Here is a 13,740-nt window from a genome sequence, read left to right as displayed (position 1 = left end):
CTGTGGACGTAGAGACAATGTTTGTAAATAATTTCGCCTTTTGCAAATTGTTAAGCATACACACACACGCACGCACACACACACACACACACACACACACACTAAACAATGAAGATTCACCATGTATGGTAGGTATAATGTTTGTCAGGAAACAGAGCAAGTGTTTCAAGACGCTGGTCTTAGTTATTTGATGACCCACAGCTGGAGTATTTGGTCATCTGACCGAGGCCTTCCGATGGCTTACCGGTCCACATCTTTAAAAATCATGGTTATAATTATAACTATTAGAAGTATTACTGCTCGCCATGTATGTCTACCCTTAATGAACTCCCTCTCCGCTAGGGCGTAGTCAAAATCATGTGCTTGACTGTAGCTCACATGGCAACAGATGCCTCCATAACTCTGGACTGACAGTTGATGCTATCCGTTATTTGCCAAAGCCAGACACACTAGCAACTTTGAGTGGCATCAGCCGGTTCTTCTTATCCACATTTTATACGATGGCCCACGAGAGATATTTACACTGCTCATGTTTGGAGAATGGAGAAAAATATTTACAAATATTTGTCTCAGGTCAGGAGGCAGACTCCAACCCACAAATTCACCCTCTACCTGGAGAGAGATTCATATTCAGGTGATTTACCCACTCAGCTGCAGATGCCACACCACACTGGGTGGACAACAGACAATATTCATATAGCATTTGCTCTCCAGCCAAGGTTGTGGCACATGTGTCACAACTTAGGGCCCGGTGGCCTGGTGGCTAAAGCTCCCGCTTCACACACGGAGGGCCCGGGTTCGATTCCCGGCGGGTGGAAACATTTCGACACGTTTCCTTACACCTATTGTCCTGTTCACCTAGCAGCAAATAGGTACCTGGGTGTTAGTCGACTGGTGTGGGTCGCATCCTGGGGGACAAGATTAAGGACCCCAATGGAAATAAGTTACAGTCCTCGATGACGCACTGACTTTCTTGGGTTATCCTGGGTGGCTAACCCTCCGGGGTTAAAAATCCGAAAGAAATCTTATCTTATCTTATCTTAGAGCCACCTCGTGGGAGTAACTGCCCAGGAGGATGATAAGTTCATGGATTCGAATCCTGCTGATGGCCTGATATAATTTTAAATATTTCACTAGTTTCTGTAGTTAGGGTTTTCTAAACATAGTTTAGCTAGTATATATAGCCAGTAACACTTAAATTTCCTAGTGTGCCCAACTTTATTGATAAAACAACAGATAACGTCCACTTTTTTTACCCAAAGTTATGGGGCATCTGTGGCCGAATGGTATGAGTACCTGTGTTTGGCCATGCCCAGGTGGAGGGTGTGTTCAAGGGTTCAAATCTGACTTGTAAAATATGATATATATTTGTTAATAGTTCACTCCTTACCGCGAGCTTTGAGTGTATTGTATATTATACACATTTAATCTGAATATAGTAATATGTGAGATACTGATAGGTATATCTCATAATTCCTTATCCATAGTAAAGGAGAAAGACAGAGAGAGAGAGAGAGAGAGAGAGAGAGAGAGAGAGAGAGAGAGAGAGAGAGAAACGAAGTAGGAAGCTAAATGAGGGACAAAGAAATACAAGAAGCAATACATAGTCAAATTATGTAAAGTTTTGTTTTGTCGAAACTTTTTACCTTATTTCTTTCTCTCCCTCTCCATCCTCTCTCTCTCTCTCTCTCTCTATCTCTCTCTCTCTCTCTCTCTCTCTCTCTCTCTCTCTCCCCCCCCCCAAGACCGGCACCTTGAAGGGGAAAGAGACTTCCAGGACAACTTTGGAGCGACTGAAAAACTTTATACAACTTCCTTTAGTTCCCTTTTACAAATTTAATTTTATCTTTCACATACAAGTTACATTAAAAGGTTGTATTGCAAGTCATTTAGCTAAGTACGAATATGTACTGCTAGTGATGATGCTTCGGTCCTCAGGAAAACTTAAGTACAGTTCTGCATTATTTTCTTTAATTTAAGGGCACAAACACGCCCTAAGCACACTAAGAAAAAGCATGTCTGGTGCCTTGTAGCTAAATAGTCAAACCGTTTTTCCCACAATCGACTGATCCTGAGCTCACATCCGTTAAGATATACGTCTAGTCTCCTTACACTTAGTGCTAATAAATCACCTTGAAGTAAAGGTCTCTTGGTATTGGTGGAATGTGTCGTGTAAAAGGGAGGGGATGGCGAGGCTCAGTTGTAAACAAACAGTGAGACAAAAGAGTCCACGAATCTGTTCTTGTGACTACAAATAATCACGAATAAGATATTTAAAAGCTGAACTACATAGGTACACATATGAGTCAGAGCTCAATAGGTTACATATTCTGGCGGATGAAGGATCAGCCAAGCTGTTACTAGACGCGGGCTAGAAGCTCGTAAAACTCTCACAACCTGGTTGATCAGGCATCTCGTTTTTGAACGTGTTATATTCCCTTGTGAAAACTTCTACATTATTCAGACAACATATTGTATGTTGAAAATGGTATAAAATACCGACAAGTTGATGATAAAGACCCATGGGCAACAAGGGGTATATTTATTGTTGAAACGTTTCGGCTACACGGTAGCCGTCTTCAGTCAAATACAGAGTATAGGTTGAAGGCAACAGAAATGACGAGGTGAAGATGATGCAGTCAGTCCACCAACTTTGTAGACATTGAGGTTGTCAGCCTCTCGGCCTGGAAAAGAGTTCAGCTCCACGGTCTGGAACAATATTGTTCCAACTGCTGGATATGAGTCTTACTCATCATATATAATACCTGCTGGTAGAAGATTGAAGAGTCGCGAAGTTTTCAAACTGTACCTATGACGAACCTGTAACTAGTTTCTAGGGTTCTAACTCTCGCAGCCTGGCCTGAAGCCAGACTTCCTTGTTTATTGCCTAGTCAATCAGGCTGAAGATCCCGGCGGTTCTCAGCCATGTACATCCATCACAATTTGGCTAATCTGGCACTTGTTGCTACCAGTGGTACAGTTGTTTCCCATAAACGTTTACCCTTTTTTTACCAGTAATATTTCTTATTCATGCTGGTTTAACGATGACTCGTGGATCTCGTTTGTTGACACTTTTCTCTAAATGTGCTTATCTCCTCTCTTTCAATATATTTATTCTCCACCTCTTGCCTTATCTCTCACTCCCATAACTTGGACCTGGACCTCAAGTATTTTCCCTGCAGAGATTTTTATGAAGACAGAAGTACGGTACGTTGATACTAACTATATGGATAAGAGGACAGACTTTTTATAATTAGGAGATATTGGATTCGTTTCTGTACTGGGGCATTATGCATTCCAAATGACAAGCAGTCTTCAATAAATATTTTTTCCTCATTTTCTCGTACATCTAGTGTATAACTGTAAAGATGTCCTAAGTGTTCAGTTGTGTCCTATCAGCTAAAGATAGTACAGTTTAAGTGAACTGAGGTAGTTCCACTAGTTTATAGGATCATAAGCATAATCCATCAATGTAGACAGACCATTATTTAACCGTTATATTTTCAGCAGAAAAAAATTCAGTCACACAAAACAAAGTGCATCTCTCTCTCTCTCTCTCTCTCTCTCTCTCTCTCTCTCTCTCTCTCTCTAAAGAATCGAAACTTAACAAAAAAGGGAGAGAGGAGGTGGGAGGGTTGTCCTTGAGAACGTTACAAGACCCAAACACTGGGTCAGATGAACACTCATTGGGGTGGTGCCAGAGTTGTGGATTATCGCAGCATTTGTGCTTCCTGCTGTCATCTAGCGGGAAGGGCAGAATATGTTTCTCCGTGGTTATTGACCAGGTCCTTGGCGAGATGTGAGCTTGGTAATTATACGTGGTAGAGGGATATAGTATGGATGGTTTGACTTGCATAAGGTTGGTGCAACGTCTTGGCAACACTGCTGGCGGGATCACAGGGCAAATGCCAAATGTGAGAGGTCTTCTCTCTCTCTCTCCGCGTGTGTGTGTATGTGTGTGTGTGTATGTGTGTGTGTGTGTGTGTTCTCGTTTGCGTTGTTTTTTTTATTTTTGACTACCGTCTGTGGCAATCATTACGATACAACTATTCTATATCTGCCAATTTCCAGTAATACATTGCTACAAAGGCGTGTGTTGAGCCTCATACCAAACACCATTATCTTTTGCCAATCAGGTTTAATCAGTAACGAGTAAAAACTACTGACTTTATTCTCTATGGAATAAACCTTAGAGTATGATAAAGCATTACACACAGCCCGGACATAGGAGAGAGAAGTTTACGACTTTGTAAATGGTCTAAGTCAGACCGATACGTCGTCGTAAGCTTTTCTATGTCTCTATGTGCGGCTTATTTGTGCATTGTTCAGGTCACGGTATTATGCCTTTTTCCTCTTTATGGTAAGGTATTAGTCATGAATAATTGTTAATGATGCGAATCAACTTGCATGAAGACGAGAGCAGGAAAGAATTGCTCTTTATATTTCGACCTCGGTTTGAGGTCCTCTTCAGTAGAATGAAGAGGATCCGTGGCTAAGTTCTAGATATATAGGAGAACTTTTTCCTTTGTCTCCATATGGGATGGTTTCTATTAACCTACCTGGAGGGTATTCCGGGGGTCAACGCTCCCTCGGGCCGGTCCACGACTAAGCCTCCCGGTGGATCAGGGCCTGATCAACCAAGCTGTTACTGCTGGCCGCATGTCGTCTAGCAGTAACAGCCTGGTTGATCAGGTCCTGATCCATCGGGAGGGCATTAATCTGATATTTCATTCTCTATTACTACAGAGGCAATATTCCTCGTGTATTAATCTGATGTATTCTTTTTAATGTATTAATCTGATTATTTTTAATGTATTAACCTGAGGTATTCCTTTTAATGTATTAATCGGAAGTATTATTTTAATGTATTTAATCTGAAGTGTTACCGGTGATGCATTAATCTTGACGTAACAGAGTTCTGACTTTTGTAATCTTGCGTTACAGGGGCACTGGGTTCCATCCCTCAAGAATGGACGGGGACCATGACAGTGAGGAAGAAGCGGAAGCCTTACAGCAAGTTCCAGACGCTGGAGCTGGAGAAGGAGTTCCTCTACAACGCCTACGTCTCCAAGCAGAAGCGCTGGGAGCTGGCGCGTAACCTCAACCTCACTGAACGACAGGTCAAAATATGGTTCCAGAACCGCCGCATGAAGAACAAGAAGAACAGCCAGAGACAGGCGGCGCAGGAGGCGGCGGCGAACGGGGCGGGGGGTGGCACACCTTCCTCTGGGGGTGGCACCCCGGGGCATCAGCCTAACACCCCCCAAACACCCAATACTATTAAGCCTTGACCAGTGCAGGCGTCCTGTCCCGCCGCCGCCGCCGCCGTCGCAACCGCCGCTGCCGTAGGCCCCAATTTGCCCCCTGCCCCGGCTCTAGCTCCCCACCACCACCACCACCCACTCCCCACCATTTCCGGGGATATGTGGGCGTGAGAGACCAGCGTACTGGGGCAACGGTATCGTAACCGCTACAGTGTATACCGTGAGCTGTGGTACAGGGCTGCAAGTCAGTGTTCAAGTGAAAAAGAGCAAAGAAGAAACAAAAAAAAAATGAATAGGCTCACCAGGCATTGTGAAGTGTACAAACAAATTGCTAAAAGAAAATATTAAAGAGTCAGGTTGGCGGCCGAGTGCTGGACAGGAAAAACTTAAAAAAAGCAAAACACAGAAAAGTCTAAACAAGACTAGAACACGTCACGTGCAAGACAGAGACTTGATCATCAGCGAATCCCAAAATCAATTTCCTTTCCTCTCCTCCACCACTCTCACCTATTATACTCTACATTTTCCCTTCCCTCACTCCCGACTTCCCTTCCTCCTCCTGTTGCTACGTCAGGATTTTCTCCTTGTGTACTGAGAGGCTCTTTCCTTGGCCCATCTTCCTAGGAGCCGCCACCGACTGAGTGTCGTTTTTAAGTGACCAAAATAAGTGGTGACGAACTCTACAAAATACGGTGGTGACAGCTATTGGAACTGTAACGTAGGGAGAGGAAGGGAGGAGAGAGGTAACGATAATGATGTTGATAATGATGACGATGCTCCTGCTCCTCCTCCTCCTCCTCCTTCACCCCTTGTAATCTTCTTTACCCCACAACCCCATCATCCCATCATTCCTCTCTACTCCTCCTCCTTTCCCAACATACTATCTACTTTGTACATTAATATTTATCGTCAGGTGTAATAAATGTAAATAAAAAATTCCAATTTCGTATGCTGTAGGTATTGTGCTTATCGTTCTATAATTCATTTTTTCTCATTGTACCAGAGTCTATTGTGAGAGTGTTACCGTCACAGACCCACGTGTTTCCTCCCTTACTAGTAAACAAGGCAGCTTTATACTTTTATTCTTTATTATCTTGTTACTTCTTGTTACCATCAGATTTGTGTTTTGTTTTGTTTTGTTTGTGAAACGCCAATGCAGAATCAATGTCTCTTTAACATTAGGTATAGAAAGTGTGTGTGTGTGTGTGTGTGTGTGTGTGTGTGTGTGTGTGTGTACTAGAGAAAACATTACTTTTGTCATGGTATAAGAGTCATTCTGTTTTAGTCATGAGTATTCAATCAAATTAGTATAAACGTCTGAATAATGTGGACAAAAAAAGGAGAATCGTCCCATTATAAAACATTACATGTCAGTCAGGTCAAGAGGAGAAAAAACAAGATGTATTTGAAACAATATTTGCTGTCTATAGAGCTTCATCAAGCTATGATAAAGCCGTGATAAAGCTCTACACGGAGCGAAATGCTGTCCCAGTAAAACTTGTTGTGCAACATGTGTCATGTTTTTACTATTGTCAGCAGTACGTTTTATGGTTCCAGTCAGGACTACGGAAGAGTTGTAGATAAATGGTTCAGAGAACCGACAAATTGATAAATTAGATACTTGCAACACTTGGGTATCTTTACTGATGAAGCCACTGTGTGGCGAAACGTTTCCTCAATAAAGATACTCAAGTGTTGCACATGTGTCTAATTTACCGAAGAGTTGAGAATTTGAACTGGCTGAGAGGCAGCGAGGTACTCATCTCCCGGGTGCCAAGGTATCATTAATCTGCAGAACCCTCACTTAGGTAATAACAGTCAGTAGGCTCAAGGCGTCTCTAACTTGACTGGCTTTAACACGAACTTACAAGAAGAAATCACAGCATGGAAGCTGGGAGAAAGGCTAAACTAAACCACAGTTCAGAGAGAACTTAAAACTGTAACTCTTACAGCAAATATAGAACAGATATATAGTACCATTTCGAAATATTTCCAGCAAATACATTATCGATTTTCACCAATTAATTTTAATAATTTTGATTAATGTGAAGTTTCAGAGCAAGTTATTTCCCAGATAACTGACGTTGTTAAGTTACGCTTCTATCTCCTATGGAATAATGTTTTATGTATTCTGTTATTATTATTAATATTATATTCGCGAAGATGCGGTAAAACAGTAAGGGTTCATACAGCACAAGTGTAATAGACTTATTCCTTGATTTAAGCCAGTTTAATATCTTTGATTTTGTTGTTAGGTAAGACACATATGCAACAGTTAGGTATCTTTATTTCGAAACGTTTCGCCTACACAGTAGGCTTCTTCAGTCGAGTACAGAAAAGTTGATAGAAGCAGAAGAGACTTGAAGACGATGTAATCAGTCCATCACCCTTAAAGTTTTGAGGTGGTCAGTCCCTCAGTCTGGAGAAGAGCACTGTTCCAAAGTCTGAAACAATACTGTGTAGGCGAAACGTTTCGAAATAAAGATACCTAACTGTTGCTTATGTGTCTTACCTAACAACCTGTCGGTATTTTATACCATTTTAATGTTCAGTCTTCGATTTTGCCACCGAAGTGACTGGATTATTGTGCATCCCATATCCATCCTGTGGAGGGTAGCATAAGAGCATATGGATACACAAAAGATCTAGGAACTATGCGTTAACAGGAGTACATCTGGATTTATATCTACAGATCACTTACCGGTTACAAGCAAATTTAGAAAATTTGCTTAATGTCAGGTATCTTATTTTCATTAATAAGATATCTTGATATATCACATAGGTTATTATACTATCTATATTCCTCAATAAGTTAACAATTGAGCCCATAGTGTTCGAGATACTGACCATAGGGCTGGGCACTTTGTTTAATATCTTTATATTTGTCCAGATGCATTAGTGAAAGTAAAATACAGATATAAATACCTTAATTTCTTATACAACAATACAACAGTTTTGTAGATATTAATCCAGATGTACTCCTGCTAACCTCATGTAGGGTCTAGTTCCTAAGACTTTGAAGTATTCATATCTGCTTCGGCGACAAACTAAATTTGATGATTTAAGATCACATCACTAGTATCAAGGCACCTTGAAGGTGCATTAAGTAATTAGTGGTAGTTCAAGTTGGTGTTTACCACTGAATAAGAAAATTACCAGACTACAGCTAGGTCAGATTTTACAAAATGTTAACGAGGCTCTTTCAAGACGCGTGACTGGATGCTGGAGAAATCCAGATCCAAGGAACTTGAGCTAATCTCAACCCCTTAATCAAACCTAATTGTCTCACTTTTTCCCAGGTGCTGGACAGCCAGTGCAGAGTTAACGCTTCCCTATGAATTTAATATAAATAAGTCTTGTCACTGTCGTGAGAAGCAGATCTATCAGTCTAGCTAAGCAAATAAAACATGTTTTAGACTTGTGAAATATGACTAAAACACGTTTTTTGTTGGTAGGTCTTTCGTGCTCTGCACGTCTGCTCGGGGTCAGTGGACGGAGGATCGAGCCTCCACCAGTTAAATGACACACACGGGTTTAGGGCTTCACCTAATTATAAAAGCAGTGGTATATTGAGAAGAAGCAACAACAACCGCTACTACTACCACTAAAATAAAGCCACAGTCACTGCATATGTTACAACCACAACACCTACAACTACAACAACGTTTATAATAGATAATACAACAACCTCTTCAAAGTTGAGAGAAGAAGCTTGACCGGAACATCAGTCGTAGAACTTTCGCAGCTTTGTATTTTGTAACTTTGTTGTTCTGATACTTCTTACACACACACACACACACACACGCACACACGCACACACACGCACACACACACACACACACACACACACACACACACACACACACACAACCTGTGATGTTCCTTAATACAATTTTTTCCTATTGTTTGCTATTTTTCTTACCTTTCCTCCCCCTCCCATAAAATTACAGTTCGGCGCTGTCAAACAGCATTGGGAAGCGCGTTAAACCAGTGGGGGTTGTAGTCACAACGTAGTATTCCAGCCTCTTGCGTATCGACTATCTCGCTGTTCAGATATTGTTAAATAATTATAGTTAACTGTATTCTCGTTTTCCTGATGAGGTGTGTGTGAGAGAGAGAGAGAGAGAGAGAGAGAGAGAGAGAGAGAGAGAGAGAGAGAGAGAGAGAGAGAGAGAGAGAGAGAGAGAGAGAGAGAGAGAGAAAGAAAGAGAGATTAGCCAAAGGAAGGACGGTGCTCCGTAAGCTGTTATTATATACTTTATTTTAAAACTGATAATTACGAACTGTGTGATGAGACAAAAATCTATATAAAAAGTTGGGGTATTGGGGAAATTTGTGTAAAATTGGTTATTGTCAATTCTGTAAGGTCGAGAGTTCTGGAAGCATGGGCAAGGCTCGAGCCACAGCCACATTGAGGGTCGCAGCAAATTCTGAAGACAAAAAAAAAAAAAAAATTAACTTGGTTTGTAAACAAACCAAAAATAAACCCTTAGAAATATTAAAATTAACGATGGCTTAATTGCGATTATACTGGATAGTACACTGAATAATAAAAAAGAGGAAAGGCCTAAGCTATTTCATGTAATAACACACACGTCTTAAGTTTACTGTATATGTATGTGTGTGTATAAGGATGATGTATTACTGGATGAGTTTAACTCAAGTGAATGTTAACTCAGTGATCTCTAACCTTGCCCATGAATCCCCTTTGAACCTCTGCTTCAGGGACATCTTAAAAGTAATCCTATCAGAGTAATACGAAATATAGATTGGTTGTTTTTTCTTCCTGCTAGAGGGACAAATATACGAATGTAAGGCTTGGAAACAACGAGGCGAGTCGAGCTGGGAAAAAAATAAAATGGATTCAGCACCACTGAGTCCTAAGACATGCATAATATACATTTGATTACAAGCAAGTACAAAAATTCTCGCTCACTTGTTGTCCCAGAGCCATGTTTTGAGATATCTTCAACATACACGTGTTGAGGATGTGTCAAAACATGTTGAAACAAATGTGTCTGTTAGCAAATTGACCACATATGTTTGTTATCTCTAGAAATTACTAAAAATAGAAAAAAATATAGTGGAAGCATATGATGTCTAATTAAAAACACGGTTCTTTTTATATGTATATATTATATATATATATATATATATATAGTTTTAAAATTTTTTGTTACATGGAAGTCGTCCACATTCTTGAAGTACATTTAGGTATGTGAATCTCATCTTATAAGACTCGAGACCTGTGAGGTTCTCTGGTTTATATAGTGAAAGCCGCCATTAATGGTTTAAGCTAGTAAAACAAAAAACCTTGGCTGTTTTATATTTTAGTGAAGTATGCTGGATTCCTGGTCAGATCTTGTGGTTTTAAAAGACTATGTTGATGAATACAGAGGATTCCTTAGATAGGTTAGTGTAGTCCATTTAGACTTGTTCACCGCAAAGATTATTTTCCTATAACTAGCCCTCGGAGGGCAAAAATGCTGGCAAGTATATGGAATGACACTAGTGTGAAGAACCAGCATATATTAGGAAAACGCTTCACTTTACGTAGAGCTCTATCGATTCACTAATAAAGCTCTATTACAGAGAAACGTTGCCCAAATAATATCTCGCTTTACATGCTTGTGTTTTTCCTGTAACATGCTCCCCCCTAAAAGGATGTCCGAGGGAGGTATCTGCCTGACGTGTTTGTTGTCAGTCTGAGTCCCAAGCCACTTTTGTATTGCTGTCAAGACAACCGCGCTAGTGTCGGGAATTCAGTCCTTTTCAGGAGGTAGATTTACACGTGTAAGAATGAAGTGTACAGTTTGGTCTTCAAAGAAGCTTTCATTTATATTGAGGAAATTAAAAAAATAAAACAGTTTGATGTATTATATTAGCCATCTGCAAGTTTTTCATTTGCATCCGACACTGACTTATTACTGCAGCAGCTTGTCTTCACAACGACCAGCACCTTGCAACACACATCTTACTAAACCCACGACGACAACGACCAACACTTTCAGTACACAACTTTCAGCTGAGGACGACAAAGACAAATTCTTCCAACGCATATTAGTCATCTCCTGACAGTGCGATTTCACAGTGTTCTCTGCACCAAATACAATTTGCAAATGTCCTGGAATATTTTTCTGAATGGGGGATATACATTTATAATCAATATGCATTTGTTCTGCAACTCTGGAAAAAATCCTTTATGAAAATTGTCGAACCAAGTAGCTGACGACTGACTGTGTAATTATTCTCAATTGTAAATAGGTCTTCTCTCTGCTCAACTGACGCTACCACGTAGGAATATTATGTTGAATTATACATTGTCAGGTCCTCAGTTAGTTGGAGATCAAAGGCGATTCCCTCAAAGCTCAAAGCCTCATTTCTGCATCATATAGTACATAAACACATGCACAAAAGGGAATCACACAAGCCCTTACTGAACACTAAGAGTTTAACAAATTAGACCATCTTCGGGACAGCTAACTAGATTACAAAGAAACACGCACAATACACACACACACACACACACACACACACACACACACACACACGGAACGTGGCTTAGGGAATGATGACCATCTTATAGGTGTACTTCCAACCTATAATTAATATAATCTGATAATGTCAATATCAAAAACTATTTTGTTCTTCGCATCACGAAGTAAATGATACGGTACCAAAAATGCCTGACACTAAAAAAAATATATATATATATTTGTGCCTATCACCTGTCTAAAAAAAATTGTATTAAAACAGGTGTTACCAAACTACAAACTTTCCTCTTACGTAAAAACGCGAGCTTTTGATATGGCCCATGTATTAGATTCTCCCCATACAAGCTACCTTCTGTGTTGTGTGCCCTGGTTTGCGCACTGACGAACAACCAAGAAGAGAGAGTGCGTGAATACTCAAGTCAGTGATTCGCATATGTCAATAGGAATGTAAGATTCCCCTTTTATTTTCACACCTTATTACTACCTTTTTTTTTATTGGTTACTTAATTACTCTGATATTCGAGAGACCTGCCGAGGTCCGGCTACGACATTGTAATTATGAAGTTAGTTAATAAAATGGTTTCTTGTATAGTGGTTGTGTTTAATCACCTGTGATTGGATGAGCGTAGTGCTTAATTATCTATCACAGAATGAGTGTAGTGCTTAATTATCTATCATGGAATGAGTGCAGTGCTTATCTATCACAGAATGAGTGTAGTGCTTAATTATCTATCACAGAATGAGTGTAGTGCTTAATTATCTATCACAGAATGAGTGTAGTGCTTAATTATCTATCATGGAATGAGTGCAGTGCTTAATTATCTATCACAGAATGAGTGTAGTGCTTAATTATCTATCACAGAATGAGTGTAGTGCTTAATTATCTATCACAGAATGAGTGTAGTGCTTAATTATCTATCACAGAATGAGTGTAGTGCTTAATTATGTATCATGGAATGAGTGCAGTGCTTAATTATCTATCATGGAATGAGTGCAGTGCTTAATTATCTATCATGGAATGAGTGCAGTGCTTAATTATCTATCATGGAATGAGTGCAGTGCTTAATTATCTATCACAGAATGAGTGTAGTGCTTAATTATCTATCACAGAATGAGTGTAGTGCTTAACTATCTATCACAGAATGAGTGTAGTGCTTAATTATCTATCACAGAATGAGTGTAGTGCTTAATTATCTATCACAGAATGAGTGTAGTGCTTAATTATCTATCATAGAATGAGTGCAGTGCTTAATTATCTATCATGGAATGAGTGCAGTGCTTAATTATCTATCACAGAATGAGTGTAGTGCTTAATTATCTATCACAGAATGAGTGTAATGCTTAATTATCTATCACAGAATGAGTGTAGTGCTTAATTATCTATCACAGAATGAGTGTAGTGCTTAATTATCTATCATGGAATGAGTGCAGTGCTTAATTATCTATCATGGAATGAGTGCAGTGCTTAATTATCTATCACAGAATGAGTGTAGTGCTTAATTATCTATCATGGAATGAGTGCAGTGCTTAATTATCTATCATGGAATGAGTGCAGTGCTTAATTATCTATCATGAAATGAGTGCAGTGCTTAATTATCTATCACAGAATGAGTGTAGTGCTTAATTATCTATCACATAATGAGTGTAGTGCTTAATTATCTATCACAGAATGAGTGTAGTGCTTAATTATCTATCATGAAATGAATGCAGTGCTTAATTATCTATCATGGAATGAGTGCACTGCTTAATTATCTATCACAGAACGAGTGTAGTGCTTAATTATCTATCACAGAACGAGTGTAGTGCTTAATTATCTATCACAGAATGTGTAGTGCTTAATTATCTATCACAGAATGAGTGTAGTGCTTAATTATCTATCACAGAATGAGTGTAGTGCTTAATTATCTATCACAGAACGAGTGTAGTGCTTAATTATCTATCACAGAATGAGTGTAGTGCTTAATTATCTATCACAGAATGAG

The 13,740-nt window shown here is 39.7% G+C and overlaps 1 protein-coding gene across 8 annotated transcripts in view; it reads left to right on the top strand.

Annotated features, from left to right (window-relative positions):
* Positions 1-12,349, top strand: part of LOC128691401 (homeobox protein abdominal-B) — a 741,469-nt gene extending 729,120 nt beyond the window's left edge. For all 8 annotated transcript variants that reach the window (XM_070091538.1, XM_053780261.2, XM_053780260.2 and 5 more), the window contains one exon: positions 4,945-12,349. In XM_070091538.1, the coding sequence (XP_069947639.1) occupies positions 4,945-5,291 (347 nt within the window). In that variant the 3' untranslated portion in view covers positions 5,292-12,349. The remainder of the gene's footprint in view (positions 1-4,944) is intronic.
* Positions 12,350-13,740: the final 1,391 nt, after the last annotated feature.

This window comes from Cherax quadricarinatus, chromosome 36, assembly GCF_038502225.1.
Source record: "Cherax quadricarinatus isolate ZL_2023a chromosome 36, ASM3850222v1, whole genome shotgun sequence".
Classification (NCBI taxonomy): domain Eukaryota; kingdom Metazoa; phylum Arthropoda; class Malacostraca; order Decapoda; family Parastacidae; genus Cherax; species Cherax quadricarinatus.
Note: the sequence above shows the minus strand (reverse complement) of the source record. Positions and strands in the feature narration are given on the sequence as shown.